This window comes from Centruroides sculpturatus, unplaced genomic scaffold, assembly GCF_000671375.1.
Source record: "Centruroides sculpturatus isolate CEXI.00-Female unplaced genomic scaffold, Cexi_2.0 scaffold774, whole genome shotgun sequence".
Classification (NCBI taxonomy): domain Eukaryota; kingdom Metazoa; phylum Arthropoda; class Arachnida; order Scorpiones; family Buthidae; genus Centruroides; species Centruroides sculpturatus.
This window is the reverse complement of record NW_019385065.1, coordinates 36,954-58,322: the sequence shown is the minus strand read 5'-3', so window position 1 is coordinate 58,322 and position 21,369 is coordinate 36,954. Positions and strand designations below refer to the sequence as shown.

General features: G+C 29.8%; 1 protein-coding gene across 3 annotated transcripts; it reads left to right on the top strand.

The window, feature by feature from the left end:
- Positions 1-1,793: 1,793 nt before the first annotated feature.
- Positions 1,794-20,956, top strand: LOC111634163 (glutathione S-transferase omega-1-like). Of its 3 annotated transcripts, none has more exons than XM_023378866.1 (4): positions 1,794-2,250; positions 13,146-13,365; positions 13,454-13,580; positions 20,684-20,956. In XM_023378866.1, the coding sequence occupies exons 1-4, from the start codon at positions 2,102-2,104 to the stop codon at positions 20,920-20,922; spliced, it is 735 nt and encodes a 244-aa protein (XP_023234634.1). In that variant the 5' UTR covers positions 1,794-2,101; the 3' UTR covers positions 20,923-20,956. The 3 variants fall into 3 exon arrangements, with proteins under 3 accessions (XP_023234634.1, XP_023234635.1, XP_023234636.1); XM_023378867.1 differs by lacking the exon at positions 20,684-20,956 and adding an exon at positions 19,921-20,037 and having other exon boundaries at positions 1,803-2,250; XM_023378868.1 differs by lacking the exon at positions 20,684-20,956 and adding an exon at positions 16,622-17,031 and having other exon boundaries at positions 1,803-2,250.
- The last annotated feature ends 413 nt before the right edge of the window (positions 20,957-21,369 follow it).

The window sequence follows — 21,369 nt, the reverse complement described above, 5'->3', positions numbered from 1 at the left end:
CTGCTTACTTTACTTATATACCCACATCAAACATTACATAACATTTTTTTTTCTAGTTGTTTCTAGAAAAAATCAAAATGTCTAATTTTATCTCTAAAATCTGATATGATACTTTAACATAACAGTTCAGTCAACATTATTGTTTACATATATGTATGTATTATTACATATATTCTGATTCTCATAACAGAAATACATAACAAAAAATATTAACAGTCCAGTCATATATAATGTATTGAAACAAAAACATCTCAGATATAAAAAGTTTTGCCAAGTAAAAATTTATGACAATTTAGACAATGGTCAAAATTTTTCTTAGCAGTTTTTCTTTAGTAAAGATAAGCTTGGTGCTTAAATTAAAGGCAAAATATAAGGTAAATGCAGGTAAAAAAATCTTGTGTGTACTGCTTTCAAATGCCAAGCTTATCTTTACCAAAGAAATTATCTTTGGGTGTTTGGGGCAGAGAAATCAGCCCCTGAAAATTGGCAACTCTGATTGGTGTGTGTGTATATTATATTTATGTCAGTCAGTGACATTTTTACTTAGCGGTGAATCACTGCTGTGACTCCTGATCATTAATAATATTCTCAATTATTATATTATATCTATATCTATATTATTATTATAAAGAAGTAATGTTTGTAAGTAAGTAAGTTTGGATGTAGTGGGTAATCTCTGAAACTACTCATCTGATTTCAAAAATTATTTCACTAATATTTAGAATGGAACTTCAGGGTGGACATAGGCTGTATATTATTCCGGTAAACATTCATATAAATTAAAACAGTGTTTTTCAACCTTCTAGAATAAGCGATCGCTTAACAAGTTAAAAAATTCTGGCAACCTATAGGGCCATATTTAAACTATATCAGCGATTTTAAAAACTACGTATTTAATTTTCTTACTTTAAATATCGATCAAAAAACCAATTGTACTGTAAAATAAACAGGCACAACCTTCTCACTGAAATTCTAGTTTTTTATTATTGTAGTGTAGGACCTACAAACACTTGTCTTTTTCTTTCACCCATGAACCCCCGTGTAAGGCTTTGCAACCCCCTGGGGGTCGTGACCCACAGGTTGAAAAGCATGAATTAAAAGATATCATCTAGGTTAAGGCTTTTATGTCCAACAGATGGCACTACGAGTACGATGACCTAAGTTTGCTTTTCTGTGAGGCATTATGCTTTTCTGTGAGGATGAACTAAAGCAGATCATCTTCTATCTATCTACATAAATAAAAATGTAATGTTCGTTTGTTCCTACTGATTCCTTTGAAATATTGACACAACGCTACATTCGAATATGCACGTGTTTTTATATAATATACATGTCGAAATTCCCCCCACTGGGGGGAGATGGTTAGGATTAAGGCTTACCGTAAAGAACTTGGCTTCTATTATACTCTTTTAGATGCGGTTTTTTGCGTTTTTGATTGTGTTTTAATAGGGTACGTCAACAGAATGTACACTAAGAAGGGATTTTTCGAAAAATTTCCTTCATGGGGAAAGTGTTATACATTTATAATAGATACATTTTGAGCCACAACAACGCGTGGCGGGGTCTGCTAGTACTGTATATAACAATTTTAGAATTTGAGGGAAATTTGATTTTATTATAGTATTCAATATTTTTATTAGGGATATTTAACAATATAAATTAAACAGATAAAATGTATTATTGTGTACTGGCACAATGAAGTGACGTTTTTCTCAACACTGGGCTAGTTGAATCTTTTATTTAGTTAGATAAAATGTATTTTAAGTAGATTAATATGAATATACTAATAATTTATGTTTTTATGAAATAATTGGTATTAGAAGTGCAATGAAACCTTGATTTAACAGACCTCAATTTAATTTTTGTTCTATAGGAAAAATTTAAACCTTTTTTATTTGCAAATAGAGCATGCTGAAAGGTTATAACAATGACTTAATGCATATGAATTACTTAATGTACCATACATCATAACACATTTTGCAGATTTTAAGTTCATTATTAATATAATTTAAAACATTTGATTTCATGTGCTTTTACAATAATGGACACCCCTTTCCCTCAATTAGTCTATTAAATTGAGGGTTTATGAATTAAAATTATTATGAAAGCATTCAATTTCATTAATATATTTCTTTTCATTACAGGTTATGAATGTCCAACTTTAGAATCTGGAAAATTATATTTATATGGCATGAGATTTTGTCCTTATGTTAACAGAGTTAGATTAGTTCTCTCAGCCATGAACATCGAGTAAGCAAAGACAAATTTTGTTTTCTGTTTATTTTAACTATTATATATTTTAAATCTTTATTTTTTTTATGAGTAAAAGTTTAGAATAATTTTGTAAATTTATGACCTAAAGAATGATTGATTCATAATAGTAGAAATGCACTATAACTTTGAAAATATGAAAGTGATTCTTGTCATTAGTAAATTATGTATGACAAATATATTGGTAACATTTTTATTGACATTGAAACTCCTTTTGAAGAACATTTAAGCATTATCTTATTTGCTATGGCAGATACATTACATTTTTCAATTGAAAAGTTGTAGGAGTTGATGAAATTAGTCTAAATCAATTTTATTGCTTAAATTTCTGAACACGTTATTAAGCAATAATTCAACTTTACATTTATAAGCAGCTCAGAGTAGTTTATTTAACATGAAAGAAAAAACATTACATCCAAATTTAATTAATGATGTGATTGAAATGCTATCCTTCCACATCAATACACAACTAAGCATGGAAGTAATTGATTCATAAATGTTTCCAGTAACTTCTGCACATGATACTGCAATTCTGTCCTGCAAATTTGTGTGAAGGTTGCCAACTTGGGGATAACCAAACATCAGGATTTATTGAATGTGGGGTGAATGGATGCAAGGCAGACAGCTACAATTACAAATAAGCCTGTTTATTTACGCAAAATCTTGCACTCTACAGTGCGTCTCATTGACTGTTGGTGCTGGTCAGTAGAGTTGTCTGACCACCCTGGGGCTGTCAAGTTGTTTCTATGAGGGTCAAGAAGTCAGTGAAGTATCAAAATCCAAATAGTCTAAGGCAGCAGGGTAAAGGGAGGGATGACAAGTCTGCATGTGGAGCACAGCAGACTAGACAGACAACTTCACAATGAGAGGCAGAGGAAAGTCTACCTTTGTCCTTGAGATCCAGCCTTTTAAAGAATTCTTTCCCCAGATCTCTAGCTTTCTGATTGGTTGATTTCTTGTATCCAGGTAGATAACAGACTGTTTTGGGCTATAAAGGGTCAAATTCAACACCGCGTTTTATTCGATCAAGGGAAATTAATTGCACTTTGAAATTCCTGCTTGTATTTAACTATTACTTTGAATTCTTGTAAGTCTGACACAATCTCCATGCTAGATCTCCTTTTAAGGTTATGTAAAATTTTTTTTCTTGACTAATAATTTTATTCCTTCCTGATTTTATTTAGGTTTTTCTTTGATTTACAAGCATTAGAATCAAAGCCCAATTCCCTGATTTGACACTTTTATTAAATTTTTAACACATGAGTTTGAGTATTTCTTGGACCTCACATTTGCAATGGTAGTTGTAGCAGTTGAATAGACTATATTTTAGATAACCCATAGGAAAAGGCCAATGCAATTATGTCTGGTGAGCATGGTGGCCATTCCACAGATTCTCTCCTTGATCAATCCAGTGATCTGGAAATTCACAGTGCAACCAAACCAGTCTAAACTCAGTATGATGATAGAGTGAGGCTTTGTTAGGCTGCAACCATATCACCACACCATAATTTCTATCCAAATTTATAAAATACAGCAGAATTTCATTTTAACAAATTGCAGAACAATGGATTTTTTTCCAGGTCCTGCAAATCAATGTAATCACAAAATTTAAAGCAATGGGATTGGTTAAAAATTCATAAAAATTTTTGTTGTAAATTCTAAAAATTAACAAAATAATTTCTAGATTAAAACCAAGTAAAACTACTTTCTCTTATTTGACTTTGAGTGATTTATTTTAGCAGACAAACAAATAATGTAGAAATACTAAACTTTAATTACTAATAACTTTAAATTCACAAAATTCATCATAAAATCCAAATGCATTTCACTTACAATAAAGCTTCATCAGTGAACATAATGAACCCTAACAATTTCTGTTCCTTTTATGCTGTGTGATTTTTTCCTAGCATGTATCTACATTCATCCCGGTATTCAGATTTATTACATTTGCATATGCTATGATACAAAAATGTTCTATTATTATTCTTTTAAAACAATTTTTAACTTTATATAATATTTTAACATTACTTCTATTTATTTTACAGTTAAATTTATTACAATGTAGACACCACAGTGATTCTTGTCTTTTTAATCTAAAAGCAGCTTCATGTTCTTTTAACCTGGTCTCCAACTTCCTTCCTGTTTCACCTATGTAAAGTTTCAGTCTTGGACGAGTACACAATAGCTTGTAAACAACACCTGCAACTTCAAGTTGGTTTTTGGATGTATTCTGGTCTTGATGAATGTAATTAATATTATAAATAATGATCTTATTTTTTTGTTCTGCCACTATACACACAGAATATTTCTTGAAAACTGGTTTATATTTTTCAAATAAATTATTTATATAAGGGTAAATTCCCTTATATATGAATTATTTGTCATTTGATTTTTAACTTTATATCTATGATTTATACAATATTTATACCACTTACATACTGTATTCCGTGGATAATCATTTAATAAATATTTTGTAAAAAGTTGTCTGTTTCTTGTTTCTATTTCTATATCTTCTTGTAACATTGTTCTATTTAATATTTTCTTTAGTTCCATTATAAATACGTTCTTCTTGGTTTCTATTGGATATGATTTATAATTAATAATTTTCTTTGTGTTACATAATTTTTCATATTTACAAAACAAAATTTGGGTAACTTCTCTTTTTATAGTAACATCTAAAAAATTCATTTCTTGATTCTGTTCTTCTTCACTTGTAAACTTTAAATTCTTATTTAACTTATTTGCATGTTCTTCAATGTCTTGGGGTGAAATTATTTGTGAATCACATATAATCAGTATATCGTCTATGTATCCTGAATAATATTTAATACCTTGAACTTGTGATATCTTTTCATCTTTTGGTATCATACAAATATCACAAGTTCAAGGTATTAAATATTATGCACGATACATAGACGATATAATGATTATGTATGAGGAAAAAGATCACACAGCATAAAAGAAACAGAAATTATTAGTGTTCATTATGTCCACTGATGAAGCTTTATTGTAAGAGAAATGCATTTGGATTTTATGATAAATTTTGTGAATTTAAAGTTATTGGTAATTAAAGTTAAAGTTTAGTATTTCTACATTATTTGTTTGTCTGCTAAAATAAATCACTTGAAGTCAGATAATAGAAAGTAGTTTTACTTGGTTTTAATCTAGAAATTATTTTATTAATTTTTAGAATTTACAACAAAAATTTTTACAAATCAATGTAATTTTACCTCCTTTCAGATCTGTAACTTGGAATAATGGATTTTTGATAGTTTGATTTATTGTAAACTTCACATTTTTTCAACATTTAGTTAATATGAGTGTTTCTAGTGTGGTATGATGTCATAATCTGTATATAGTTTGTAAGTTATATTATAATTTTTTTTCTTTCTTTCTTTCTATTGTTCTCTAATTTCTTTGTTCCCCAAAATTCGAGAACTTTCTATCCATGCCCAAATCCCGAAAGTGTGGAGGTAAACAATGGGTAGAGGAAGGCCCTGGGGCGGTCTGAAAGAGGACAAAGGACACTTTTTGGGTAGACTGCAGAGAGATTGGATGGATTGAGGATACTCTGGGTCGTTTTGTCAGTAGAAGACCAGGGTACGGAAGCATGGTGTAAAAGCAAGGAATAGGAGAAAGAGACGATATAGTAGGAGTTTTTAGCGGTGTGTTACCATAGGGACATTGAAGTGAGTAGAGTACTGATCTGGTGAGACAAAGGAATTTAAGTCCACCTGTACCACCAAGGGAATGAAAACAACAAAAAGAAACAATTGGGTACCCTATCCTATCTTTCTTCTTCCTTCATCTTTCTATATCTGCCTTCTATTATTTTGATATAAGTAGGTTAAGATAGATTTAAGAAAAAAAAAGCATGGCCCGCACTGGCAGACTGTTGAAACATGTATATTGTACAATTCCGGGTGTCTAAAGGATTGTAATGAAGTTTTTTTTATTTTGTATATCTTTGTGTCATGAAAAACCCCTTGTTTTCTTGTACTTGCCTCAGAGTTGGAGCCTGTGTTAATCCAAGAGAACGAAACTCTTATGTTCATACTCGATAATAAAGTTATTTTCTTTGTATTATATCCTGTTGTCATTTCAGTAACCCTGAACATCACACTAGGAATTGGTAGAATTCAATGATGCCTGGGCTATGTACAATTGAAGAATTGTATGAAGAGTCGGAAAGCTGATATAATTGATATAATCACCTAGTGAACATTTTGATGTTGTCCAAGTATAGTGCCAAAATTTAATGTGGCCATTCAGTATTTCCAAGTCATGAAGGCCTTCCTGACAAGTTTCAGCATAAACAAACAGGCTGTACATGACATTGCTAATATCAAGCAGTTGTATTTAATAGGCAGAAAAATGGCATCAAAACAAACCAGGATGGATGCATTTTTAACAAATTAGTTAGTCAAGTGAAGTGATAATTAGCATACGTAATTTGCCTTTTTTGTGCATCCAGTATATACAGTTTCTGTCAGCATTGTCATATACATGTATGGCATAATATACAATCTTGTAACATGTTTCTATAGAATAAAGAATAGAGATCTCAAGAGACTGAATAATTTCAAGTACTGGTATTTCTTATATATATAGGAGTTAAAAATTGGTAATTTTTCAAACAGATATTTTCCTGATTGTGTGGGAAATCCATTGTTTGAAATATAACAAATTCTTAAAACAGATCGTTTTTTGTCAGTCTGAACAATCTGTTATAATGATATTCTACTGTGTATTTATTATATCCTATTTGGTTGCTTTTAATAATATATATGATATATTCATCTAAAATATTTAATCTTTCATATCATTATGCAATATATTCTGTTAGGTTTTATTGTAGGAATTAAATAGTAAAAACTTTAACTTATTACTTTTGAGAATCATTTGATTTGAATGCAATATTTCTTTAAATTACAGTAGAACCTCAATTATCTGGACTAATTGGGGATGAAGGTAGTCCGGATAAGGAAAAATCCGGATAATCGAAACAAATACTTTAATTTGTCTTTTAATGTTAATACAACACGTTTTCTTTTCGATGATATATCGGTAATATTAAAAATAAATACTGTATTTAAATCGTGATCAAATTTTCAAGAAACAAACGTTCGTATTGAATTTGGACTACTACTGACCAGTGCTAACAGACTAGCTATTGTTTAAAAGGCCCTCTGGTGGCTCAAGAAGACGGATTTTATAAAATAAAAAGCAGTTGAAACTGCATTTTTATGAATAAAAATTTGACAAACTATTTATCGTTTTATGATGAGTGAAATTTTTTCGTCGCATTCTCGGCTTTTAAGTAATGCATAAACCTTTGAGGCGCGAGGCCCTTCGGACCGCGAGGCATAGACGGTGGCCCATGTTGCCCATGCCTTACGCCGCCTTTGGTCATAGAAATGATGTAATTTGAATATAAATTATTTATAAATACGTATGTCAAGTTATATTTTTATTACGACGCAAAATATATTTAAGAGTTTACGATCACTGTGCTGGGTGAGACATTGTTGAAACAAAAAATGTTATGCATTCCATCACGTACATAAACAGTGTCGTAATTCGCCAAGTGCAAATCAGCAAATTCGTAAAATTTTTGTTTATTTTGAACAATTCGGATAATCAAAAATCCAGATAATAGAGGTCCGGATAATCGAGGTTCTACTGTATTTCAATATTAAATTCCAGGTTTTAGATACAGTTCAAAGCTTGTTCCAACAATCTTATCATCTAGCAACTTTGTATAAAAGATAATGAGAATGAGTACTTTGGTCTAATTTTGACAATCATCGGGTTTCATATATTGATCTTGAACTGGATTATTGTAAAATATTTAAAGACAATAAAACATATTCCAGCATAAATTTAATATATCTAACGCTTTCAACTATCTGTGCAGATATCCTCAGGATTGAACATTTTTGAATAGAATTCTTTAAAGTTTGAATAATATGTTCTAAACAAGAATTATTAAATATATAAAAATTGGTAAATTGAGAATACAAGTAAATGTGCACAACATTGACAAAATTATATAGAATAAAATAAATAAATATAGATAAATTTAAAATTATTTTATATTTCATCAATATATTATATATGCCATCTCTACAAGCTGTTTAAGGAACAGATATCCTGGACAAACAGCATGACGACAAGTCACCTGTTCATTTGGCAAAACATCACACAAGAATGGGAGAGGAATCAACATTGTCTTAAAGTGATAAAGTGGCATGGATCTGAATCCCATTGAAAGTCTCTGGGCTGAGATTTCTAGAGAGCCAATAAAAGCATCTTCCCCAGAGGAGTTGTGGAGCATTGTCTCTCATAGATGGGAAAAACTCCGGGAAGATAGTCTGTGTGTGACTCTGGTAGTCAGCATGCCAGAATGCATACAGCAAGTGTTAGATAACAACGACCTCTGGACTCAGTTCTGACACTCCTCTCTGGCAGTAAAACCAGTAGGTTTGAAATTGGATGATTTGAAATACTGTTTTCTTTTTTGTTGTTGTTGTTGTTGTTTTTTTTTTTAATTTGTGTTTTGTTAAAGTTGGGCAAGCTACCCTGTGGGATGCCTCCTGGAAGGACTTTTTACATTTTACTGTTTTACAATATAATAAATTTCTAAACAGTAGTCTGTTTAGTTGAGTGACTCTTCAAATGAATAGTGTCATTTTGTTCTCATTCTCTTACTCCTAGTTTTCTATACAAGGCCACATGAAGGCTCCCAAAACACTGCAGAATAAGTAATAGGAGTAATCAACTTGGCAGAACAAATTCAGTGGTAAGTATAAAGTCCCTAAAAGCCCCAAAACCTCAGTGTTGTTTAACTTGAATTATTAAAGGTAATTTCATTATTCATTTCATTTCATTTCATTATTAATTTCATTATTCAAGGTAAAGGTAATTGAATTATTCATATGTAATTTCCGTCTTTTTTTTAAAAACAAATAAACAAAATGTAGCACACAAACTTGTAGTAAGCTGACAGTTTTTCAGCTCTATTTAGCTAATTTTCATATTTATTGACGTTATTTAAATGAAAAAGTGTTTTATTAAGTGTTGGAAGAATGAGAGGTGACATTTAATGGAGAAAAACAGAAACAAAGTGCAGATGACAGAATCAAAATAGTTGTCAGAACTCGGGTAATAAAACACTTAGAACGTTGTTATGAGCAATTGGGTGGATGAAATGAAACTCTTCAGTGAAAGGAGTACAGTTATTACTGTGATCTTGACACCCAACTCTACCCCTTCTCCAGTTACAAAGAAAGCCAGATGTCAATCCTTGAAACTTGAGAAATTGACACTGTAATAAAGCACTTATCAGTCTGTTTACATTAAAAATGTGTGATTCACACCATTCTGTGAAAGTAATAAATATTTACTATTGTGACCTTGACTTCCAACTACATAGGAAGCCAATATCAGGCAGTGAAACCCAAGATAATTTAAGGGGAAGTGAAACCAGATGTGTTTATATTTTGGTTTTTTTGGATCAAATTACAGTAGTATAAACATTGCTAAACTATCCCTGTCTTTGCAGAACTTGTTTCTACATGTGGCAAGGATGCTCATCTGCAACATGTATTGATATGTGATAAATTCAAAAATGGCAATATCAAAGTTGTCAGTATGATGGAATACAATTGGTTTAATAACCTGAAGCAGACCTCGGGTAAGGTTGAAAGTGTTCGTTCGATGTATTAAATGCCATGTTACCGGAATTAAAGGTTAAGTAATGAAGGTCAATATGATGAGTCCAGGATATCCCATCTCTGCTGTTACTGAGCTTATTAAAAGTGACCATTGTTTATGCCAGGGATGTCCAACCTGTGGGCTGCACTGTGGCCCACTTAGTATTTTTATGAGGCTCACTGCACCCTTAATTTTTTAGGCTTATTATTTATTTATTTTGGTTAAGTATTTCGTAAAACTTATTCTTGTTTCACTTCATACACTTTGACATGACCCACCAGTGGCCAAGGGGTTCCGTTCCCTGAACACTGAAAGTTCGGTTGTGGGTTCACATCTTGCTTGGACAGGTTGGCCACATGGAGTTTATCAGGTTTTCTCCATGTCTGTAACACCCAAATAGGGGCCAGTTACCCTTAAAAGACCTCCTGAAAGGCATTATTCCCACACATTCCATCTACTAATAAATGTATCCAACTACTAATACTAGCCAATACCACACATTCCACAGGGCGAAATAGCCAGAGAAGCTTATGCCCAACTTGCTACTAAACAAACATTTTGATGCCATAATGATGTAATTGGTGTTAGAAAACCATTTTATCTAGAAAACTGTTATGCATGTGGAGTAGTACATACTGTTGTGAACAATTCTTTTCATGCATGAAAAACATCATGAAAGAAATGGGTTGAGTGATTCTCATTTAACTAACATTCTTAGAATTAAGACTAGTACCATAAAAGCAGATATTGACAACATTATAAAAGAAAGGCAATGTCAAAAATTGCATTGAATTTATTTTTATTTTGTGTGAGTATAATTTTTTTACTGTCAATAATACAGTATTTTTTGTAATATTATATATTTGTTATTAAGTTTAAAATGTGGATATCAAATTTTATTAAAAGCACATATTTATATGAAAGTACCTTTGTGGCCTGCTGAATAAACCTAAATTTCTAATTTGGCCCATTAGGAAAAAGGTTAGACAACCCTGGTTTATGCATAGGCACGAATTTGTGGTTATGGGTTAGCATCAATAAAAACTTGCAATACTAGATACAGTAGAGCGTCGATTTTCCGAAAGTCAATCATCCGAAAGAATTCCAGTCCGCAAATTTAAATTTTCGCCAGTGCTGTGGCGCTTCAATCTTTGGCTATGTCTTGGGCTACTCAAATATTTTATGTTTTTGATACTAAATTAACATCTGAAGTATAATTTTTTATTATTTTTATATTTTTCAATATATTTATTTTGTTTGTACAAAATAAAAAAATAATTTTTAACGATACAATAGTCTTTGTTAGGTTTAACATCGACGAAAATTCAACGCAAAGCGACATGCAACGGAAAAAAATTTCGACATTGGATACGTTAAACTATTTTTTCATACGTAAATCAGTTATCCGGACAACCCCAGTCCCCAATTGATTCGGAAAATCAACGCTCTACTGTATTTGCAAGTTGTTCCCAGGATATTGGGTGAAGAACACAAACAGCAACAGATGGCACTATCACTTCAACATCTGTAGGGTTGGTATCACCAAGAAGGTAAGGATTTCTTAAACACTGTTATCAGATGTGAATTGTGGATGTATTGCTACAACCTGCTGACAGAACAGCAGGATAAGCAATGGATACATCATGGTACCTCACTCCCAAAAATGTTCAAAAGAATGTTGTCAGCTAGAAACATAATGCTCACCTTTTTAGGACAATAAATGGCATTTCTGCTGCCTTTAGGCAAATAATACCAGCAGACATTGGGAAAACTTATGTATAGAAACTATCCAGATGATGACAGATCCAAATCTGTCACCTTCTGGATAGTTTCCCTAAGTCTATATTTTCTAAAGATGAGTCATTTACAATTTGTCAAATTCACAATAATGCTCACCCACATGTTGCTGAAGCTGTAAACATCAAATTGCAATCTTGAAATTGGTATAAGATCCACATTATATGGAGGGTGATCCAAAATTTCCAAAGTGATTTTCATATCTTTGGTATGAAGAACAGAAGTTTACTGAATAGTGCTTCCAGGGTGAAAACAACCTGAAAACCACAGTGCAGTGATGAATTCATATCTAGATAGACAATTTCTATTTTAGTAGCATATAAAAATTGGTATGTCGCTGGGAAATGTGTGAATCACATGGGTGTGACTGTGTGGAAAATGAAGTTTAAGTAAAACATACATATAGCATTTGATGTCACTACACCCCCAATAATAAAATACTTTGCATTACTGTATTTATTGAACAGCCTTCATATGTATCAATAAACAGATTTTTTTTTAAATGCAAACAAAAATTTACAATAAAAAACAATAAATTGCAACACATTTAACTACTGTTAATGGTGTTACAAAAATAAGCCTTCTGCTATACAAGATGTTAGTATACGATTCTATGATACCTCTTCCAGTGCTAGTTACATCCAAAATGCATATTCCATTTATTGACATTCGAGTGCTTTTCAGAATATCTGTATATGATCCCAACATTATAACCAATTATATATTTGGAATGTAACTTGAGACTTCTCTGTATTTTTTTTGTTAAATAGTTAAGTTTTTTGTAATAGAAAATCTTTAAGTGGGGCTATTCTGCTAGGCAAATGTCAAGTAGGAGACCCAGTATTGTCCTACTTCATTCCACTTACTGTATTAGCTAATGTAAAAAATTTTTAATATTTTTGATTAGAAGAATATAAACATGACTGTCTTATCATTTTTTGAAGGTCCACTTTATGATAAAAATAAGTTAGTAGTAATATAAACTGATATTTTGTAAGTGTCTGATTTTTCATCTTAAACCAATTTTTCATTTTTAATCTTGTCATAAATATGCATTGTTTTAGTTTTTGTTTGCACAACTTTAATCTCATTAGATAGTTGTCTTAATATTGTAGCTGATACTTTGATTCTTATGGACACAATTTGAAACAGATCTTTGCTTCATTCTCTTTGGCAGAGTCAAAAATTCTTAAAAATATTTTTAATACTGTCATTGACTTGCATCTTCTGGAATATTCAGTTTTGATATATTATATGAAAATTGATTAACTTTTTAAAAGATGATTGGTTAAACAATTATTTAAAATTTCACACTATTGTTATGAATGCTATACTGATTGAAGTTTTTTCTTTGCTTACAGGCATGAGATGATAAATATTAATTTAAATAATAAACCAGAATGGTTTTTAGAGAAAAGTGCATCAGGAAAAGTTCCACTTTTAGAACAAGATGGAAAATGTATATCTGAATCACTTGACATAATAGAATATTTGAATGATATGTATCCAGAAAATCAACTTTGTCCTTTTCCTGGCAGAGAGACAGACCATGAGAAAGAACTGATGAACATTGCTGGAGAAGTAAGATTTTATATATGTGCATAATTATCATGTGTATGAAAGTTAATTTATCTGGCATCTAATAAGCTAAACATCAAATTTTTTTCAGTTAATATCGCCATGTTTAAAATATCTAAAAGGAGTGATAAGTACAAATGAATTTTGGAATATTGTTAATGTTTTATTAGACAAGTATGATTATGAACTTAATAACAGAAAAACAAAATTTTTCGGAGGTAAGGTATTTAAACAAAAATGTAAAGCTTGTTTAATTTAAATAAGTTTAATTTAGTTAAAAATTATTTACAAAATTTTTATGGATAAAAAGTATAGTTTAAATTTATTTATTGATTAACACAAAACAACTTCCAACAACTTAACACTTTGTTGAGTAATAATAATCCACGAAAACCTTTCTGTACAAGTGTTATGTTCTTAACTACTCCACAAACGAAACACGGTCAGTCACCACCTGAAGCAGACCTCGATGGTGGTCGAAAGCATTTGTGGAGTAGTTAAGAACATAACACTGTTGACAAAAGGACCATTGTTTGGAACTATTCCCAGATATAGGTGCTTTCATTTTTGACTTCTAAATATTTCGTAACAGAATAAATCTAGTACTTAATATATTTGTTATTATTGGACTAAATACTTAAATTATTTAGATTTAATAGATTATTATAAATTTGCAATTTTCAAATTTTTTAAAACATTTCCCAATACTTTTTTAATGCTCATTTCATGCATTATCATTTTGAACATTTTATAAATATTCGTTCATTTTTCAGAGAATGATTTTAAATTAGTAATTTTTGAAATACAAAAATTTAACATGAACAAATACTAGTGAAATCTATGCACATTCAAAATTATATGATCTTGAATTTTATTATAATACAATGTAAGTTTAAAATGTAGCCTTAGCCTACATAATTTAAAATTTTAAGATTATCTTAAATTTTAAAAGATTTCTCCCTGTAATTATTTAAACTCTTTGTTTAATTGTGTTCTGCAGTGTAAATAAAAATGCAATTTAAAGATTCCAATGTTTTATAAAAAGTTACTATAAACATTTTTATAATTAAAAACTTTAACTTGCAAGAATGATTATCTATTAATACATTATTAATAGGTTATTAATACAGTCAAACCTCTGTTTTTGAACTTAATTCATTCTTAAAAGTTGTTCTCAAATTGAAACAAATTTTCTCATAAGAAACAATATAAAAATTGATTAATCCATTCCTAACCACCAAAACAAATTTTTTTCTTTTTCTTCAACCTTTTTACAGTGGCATGCTGTTTATGGAAGATGTGGAAGTGCCACTTCCCTTGTATTTTCTAAAATATAAATACATATTGTATGATTATTTTCATATTTTAATGTACTTTGAATTAATTAAAATTAATATTTTATTATAACTGCATTATGTATTTTATTACAAATTTCTATACAGCATGTGAAAAAAATGTTAAGATTGCTATTGTATATTCGAATATAAATTTGTATAGGCATACTTCCAATGGAAGTGCCGTATTGTCAAATATGGGATAGCTTCCAAGGCAAAAATATTTGAATGGTGTAAAGCAGCCAGATTACAGGCATTTGCCGGTGCACTTTACACAGCACCAAACTCACACATTTTACCTGGTGGATGCTACACACCAAAATATCGTATAACATAACACTTCCAACAATTCTATCCATTAGACCAGGCCTGGCCAATCCAAATTGTTTTGCAAATTGATCTTGCATAACATTACGGTGGCCACAATTTAGGCAAACATGCTTTTAAAAAAGTAAAACAAATACAAAATAAGATTTTATTATTATTATACCAAGAGTTCATACTCGCACTAGTGCATTATAATAATGACACATGCAAATTTTCATTTATTTAATTGTTTTGGTATATACATAACGGGGAAACAAAAGTTTTAATAGATATATAATATCGCTTAGTGGACCACACAATTTAACGTGACAGGCCATGGGTTGGCCAGGCCTATATTAGACACTCAAAGAGAGCTATTTGAGTAAGTGCATTGTTTTAAGATTTAAAAAGCAGAGTGTTCAATGTTATTTTTATGTATGTTTCTTTACAAATCTATATTTAATTATAATTATTTTGACAGATTTTTACACACAAAATCTTTTGCTTCGGAAAATTGTTTTTCATAACATTTAAAATTATTAACATGTAAAAGTGATAAAAATTCAAGTTTTAATTCTTTGAATTAAATAAAAAAATTCTCCATAAAATTTACTTACCTAAATTACATAATGAATTGCAATATTTATATTCATGTCCAGACTATATTGCCAAGTCATTCTTACACAAAATATAATATATGATTTTTGTTCAGATCATCATTAATAATAATTCTTTTAGTACATCTAACATCATTAATTTTTATGGTACCATATACAAGTGCATCTATTGAGTGCAGTTTTCCAATCATGAAGTGAATTCGTACATTTGCAAGGAACATTAAGTCAGAGAAAAGATTGTCATCACTAGCTTTGCTTTTGATAGAAAAAGAGCTTTTAAATACTTTGATGGAATCAACGATGAACCATTTTATGATAATAATTAACGACTTTTCAGAAAGTAATTGCCAAATAATTAGTTTATAAAAAAAATAATAAAATCAAGTTTTTATATCTTTGTTTCATGTCAAAATAAACTGTTTATTTTTTTTAAAAAATAGATAATTAAGTCATTTCCAGTATTTGTTTAAAATTTTTTATGGAAAAACAGCTTCCCTATCATCAAATGTCACTGCATGCCATTGCCTTTTTAGCTGTATTTCATGCATAAAAATGCAATGTAATATTATCTATATCTATTTCCATTTTATATATATTAAAAGTTAAATGTTCTGTCATTGCCAACTGAAACTGTCACTTTACAAAAAAGTGTAATAAATAGACTTGACTCTGCCTGGACGAAATATAAATAAATCAATCAAGACAGACAACAAGTACTTTATCCAAACTTTCCAAAATATTGTTTCAATTGTTTTTGTTTTAAAGTTTTAATTTTAGTTTGTTTTGGTGTAAAATCCAGAGTTTTACTTAACTGGCTACCTAGTATTAATAAATATTAAAGTTAATAAATTTTTGTTAATATATTTATATTGTAATATATTTAATTTCAGTTAAGCACNACTCTACTAAAATGCAGCCAAAAATGCAAAAACTGCATCAAATAATAATATACCTTAATAAATTTTTGTTAATATATTTATATTGTAATATATTTAATTTCAGTTAAGCACCTTTAAACACGGATTTGTGGATGTCATTTATGTCAATTAATGCGTCTTTTATTAATTAATTTGATTTAAATTCAGTTGCGATGTGTACTAGAAAATGGAAATAGTATGTTACTCACATGTACATTGAAATTGAATTTGAATAACTATGTCATTGATGATTTGTGTTGTGACCAAGGCTGCAGAGTCGGTAAAAAAACACCCGACTTCGACAAAATTAAATACCAAGCCATTATATGAGGACAGAAACACTCATAGCGAGGTATACTATTCTGAACAGAGCTTGGGCATTTAGCCAAATCCTTTTATAGTTAGTATTTTTAATATTTAACTTACATTAATATTTATTTGTATAAAAAAATTAATTTTTAACAAATATTTAATAAGAGGAGAAATGTAAATGTAGAATTTTATTGCTCCCTATCTTTATTCTTCAGCATATGCACTTCAATTTCACCCTTGCAGAAAAGTTTGTCCAACTAAATTGAGTGCGATCTAGTTATTTCAGCTCCTTGTTCAGAAAATAAAAATATATACATTGATCAATTAGTCTGGCTCATTCAGAAAAATAGAGTACTTATTTAGAGCAGAGATAATAAAAGAATGATTTAAAAATATTCAAGTTCAATTGAGTCAAAATAATTTAACTACTAAACACAAATACTACAACGAAAACTACATATTTAATAAATTAAATTGCTGCATTTTGTATTTAAAATAAATGAATTATAACAAAATACAAAACATTTTTAAAAATTAATAAGAAAATTTATTTTATATTTTCACTTAAATAAAAAAAAACTAAATTACATTTATAATTTTGAATTTTATAAAATGGTTCTAAGAAACAAAATAGCTTCAGTTAAATCCTCCTTCATAGATGCCCTTAAATCAGCTTTAATTATTTTCAAAGCTGAAAATAATCTTTCCACACTGACTTGTGTTGGGGGCATTGCTGTGACAGATCTAGCTGCATTGCGAATAATTTCTGGATACATTGAAATAGTTTCTTCCACGTTCAATTTTGATAAACGGTCATACTTTTCTATTTCAATTAACCCATTTAAAAAATTTTGTTCAAATTTTATTTTTTCAATTTCTGTCGGTTTAGTTTCAAATCAAGAAACTAAACCGGTGATTTATTAAATGTCTTAGGTTCACTTTGAGATGTTCTAAACTATCCAAATATGCTTAGAAATAAAGCTTTCTTTTTGGAGATGATGATTCCAAGTTGTCAATACATTCATTATTTTTATTTTCATCTTTTGATTCATAAATGTAAAATAACTGCAACATTTTCAAGTGAATAGCTATTTCACGAAGCTTTTCTTTCCCTGAAGCAATATGATTGTCATTTAGTAAAATTTTATTCATTGGATCAACGTAAATAGTGACTAACAAGATTTTATTGTCTAAGAACTGAATCTCTCTTTTTCTCATTGAAGATAAAATTGCATTAGCAACAATTCTTCCAGTTTTGTTAAGCTGATGCATCAAAGTTGTCCACTGTAAGAAAAAATTTCCAGGTGTCAAATCTTCAGCTTGTAACTATAAGGGTATGACAAGACACTAATTTTTCTGTTTTATTAACTGAAAACCAATAGAAACAAATGCTTGGATTATCAAGGTCTTCAAGGAAGGTTTCCAATTCGAGCAACCGCTTAACCATTAAATAAGTGCTTCCTCAGCGAGTAGATTGATCTAAAATAATTCCTTTTCTAGCATGCCTTCTCAGAATAACATCTATTTTAGGGGTTCTAGCTACAGTAGATACCTGTCTTAATTTTGTAATGATTTTAGTTACCTGAGAGTCTTTTAATCCATCTCTTATTGCTAATTGCAATGTGTGAACAGCACATTGCATAATTTGGATTTGAAACATATTGAACACTTCCTCCATAATAAAAGAAAAAGAGGAATATTGATGATATAGGCTCGATTTGTGTGCCAATGGCAAATATTTCATCAATGTCTTCTAATGCAATTTCATTATTTTGATTCATTTTCTCAGTTATTTTTAACATATTTGAAGCATCATCTGTTACAATACACAAAATATGCTCCTTTTTAATTTTAAAATCTTCTAATACCTCTTGAACCAACCTCTGCAGATACTCTCCTGTGAGATGAGCCATAGTGTCTTTTACTGCTAATGTCTGTAACTATTGTATTATTCTCATCAATAAATTGAACATTAATTGCAAAATAATTCATTCAATGACAACTGCATGCATCCATTTTAAATTAATAAATATCAATCGATCCTTCGATTATAAGACTTATGATGCTTGTTTTCTCTATCTAGTGAAACTCCAAGTTTTCTTGCCATTTAAGCCTTAAAAGGCTGGTCGTGAAAAAAGATTAAAAATCTCATAATTGAAATGGTGGTGCAAGATAGTGTGCCTTTAAATTTTTCACTCGTACTGTAACTTTATCAGAAACAAAGAATTTGCATACTTGTTTGTACTGAACTAAATTTTTGGGATATATTCTAATTTTAAAATACATGAAGTGGTTCTACTGTTGTCTTTTTCATTTACTTCTTGTAGAATTTTAGGATGTAGACATTGCAAATGTCTTTTTAGATTACCTGCTCTTGTAGGTGCATTTTTTTTTCAGAACTAGCAAAAGTGCTAATTTTTGCTTCACATACATGTTTACCACCATCATTTTTTACAATGTATTTACACTGATAATATTTTCCATCTATTGTAAGAGTATAATATTCAAAAACTGCAGACTTTGAATTTGAAAACACTTTCTTTTCCATAGGGTAATTAGGTATCTAACAATATTTTTCACAAAGTTTATAAAATTAGATATAACTCTTAAAAATAATATGTAGATAAATATAATTCATACTTAAAAGTCATAAGTAAAATAATCTGAAATTGAGAATCGAAGTAAAAAACCCTTTAAGTACTTTTTCTGAGTTAACCCGGGTTGGACGAAAAGGATGCAAGTATGAATCCTGAATCAGACAAGGAAGTTGGTCTCCCCCCAGAGAAATAGTAGAAATATCACAAAGCATGTGTTCTATTTGGGAGTATTCCTGGAACTACTGCACACTATACTAGAACACTGATTCCCCTTGAAGTCTATATAAGGACGTCCTGCAAAAGTTCACCAAGCAGCTGGCTAAAAGTCAAATAGTTGTAAATTTTGGAGACCCCAGTGTCTCGTTACAACTTGTTTTTAATGCAATAAAATGACAAATAAAGCATCTCTAACAATATATTTATTTTAAATTATTTCATATTATTCTAATATTTTTATTATAAAATTTTTTTCCAGATATTTTTACGTTTTAATTTTTCTATGGAAAACAAAAAAGAGAAATGTTAGAATCAACACATATTTTCCGACTCCTCTAGCCAGAAATTCCTCCCGACTCCAACTGCACAGCCCTGGTTGTGACATCTAATGATGTGAGGTGATCCAGCAGCCAGTAACTTCTGAATCAGTAGTCCCATTGTTGATTGGTCAGGCTGTTTACTTTCTTTAACACTGGAAGTATAGGGAGATTGAAGAACAAAGAAATATGAAATGGGAAAATAATTTGTGAGGTAATTAAAAAATCTAGAATTATTTATTTTCAAATGCATTTCTGGGAGATCCTTCAATATAAACTGGATGCCTTAAATTAGGGGTGCGTTTCCCTGTCAACTCCTACAGCCAGCTCTTGACAATTATTGTTTGGAAATGGAATTATCACATGGCAACTGGGCAAATATAGCATTCAAAATCTTGTTCAAAAAGCAAGGCATTCAAAACCCAAGGGTTGAATGTATATGTCCTGAACATTAGTAATTTTGACAAACAAACTAATCTTTCTACATGTATTAATCTAAAAATAATCAGTAATCATCTTACTGTGTCAGTTAATTATTACATATCAAAATGTGATTATCACTGACTAGTTTTTTTATAAAACTGGATCTAAATATCAGTAAATTGTAATTATATTTCTAATTAATCACAATTTATATTAATTAACAATATTTAATTGAAATTATTTCTAATCAATCACAATTCACATGGTGCTATATCATTTCAGGTGAAAAACCATTGATACTGGATTATGTTCTTTGGCCTTCAGTTGAATATATACTGGCATTATTAATTGCAAAACCTGATCTTGGGTCATTTCCAAAATCAAAATATTTGAAAATTATGAAATGGATTGATAATATGACTGAAGATTCAATAATAAAAAAAACTTGTTTAGATAGAAAATTAATTGCAGCTTTTCACCAAACTTTTGATGAAAATCCAGACTTTGATATTGGATTGTAATTTGTAAAAAAAATATTTTTTGGAATAAATTAGTTTTTTAAAACTAAACTAATTGTTTCTCATTTCAAATGCCCATATTTTTTAAAATTAAAAATGTTAATATTCACAAAACAAAAATGTAAAACAACATGCAGAAGAAATATCTGTGACTACTACAGAACCTTGATTTTACAGATCAAGATTTATTGGATTTTGGAAATAGTGAACCTTAAGGTATCTGTTGAAGCATAGCCATTAAGAAAGCACGACTGGCCTATATTATGACTCTTAGTATAAAACATGATATACTAGTATAAATAGTGGCCAGACAAGTTTTTATTCAAATTTGTTAAGATCACATTACAGAGTAACTTAAATGAGGTGTATGGCTCGATGCATTGTTTTAAAAACAGCATCTAGCATTGAAAAAATTAAATTATTCAGATGTTCAACTATTTTGTTTAAGTA

Bases quoted from the DNA above. Each gene is read 5' to 3' on its own strand.
- LOC111634163 (XM_023378866.1), top strand. From the start codon at position 2,102: ATGAAAGCATTCAATTTCATTAATATATTTCTTTTCATTACAGGTTAT. The intron at 2,251-13,145 runs GTAAGCAAAGAC...CTTTGCTTACAG, and splicing joins CTCTCAGCCATGAACATCGA to GCATGAGATGATAAATATTA. The intron at 13,581-20,683 runs GTAAGGTATTTA...ATATCATTTCAG, and splicing joins AAAAACAAAATTTTTCGGAG to GTGAAAAACCATTGATACTG.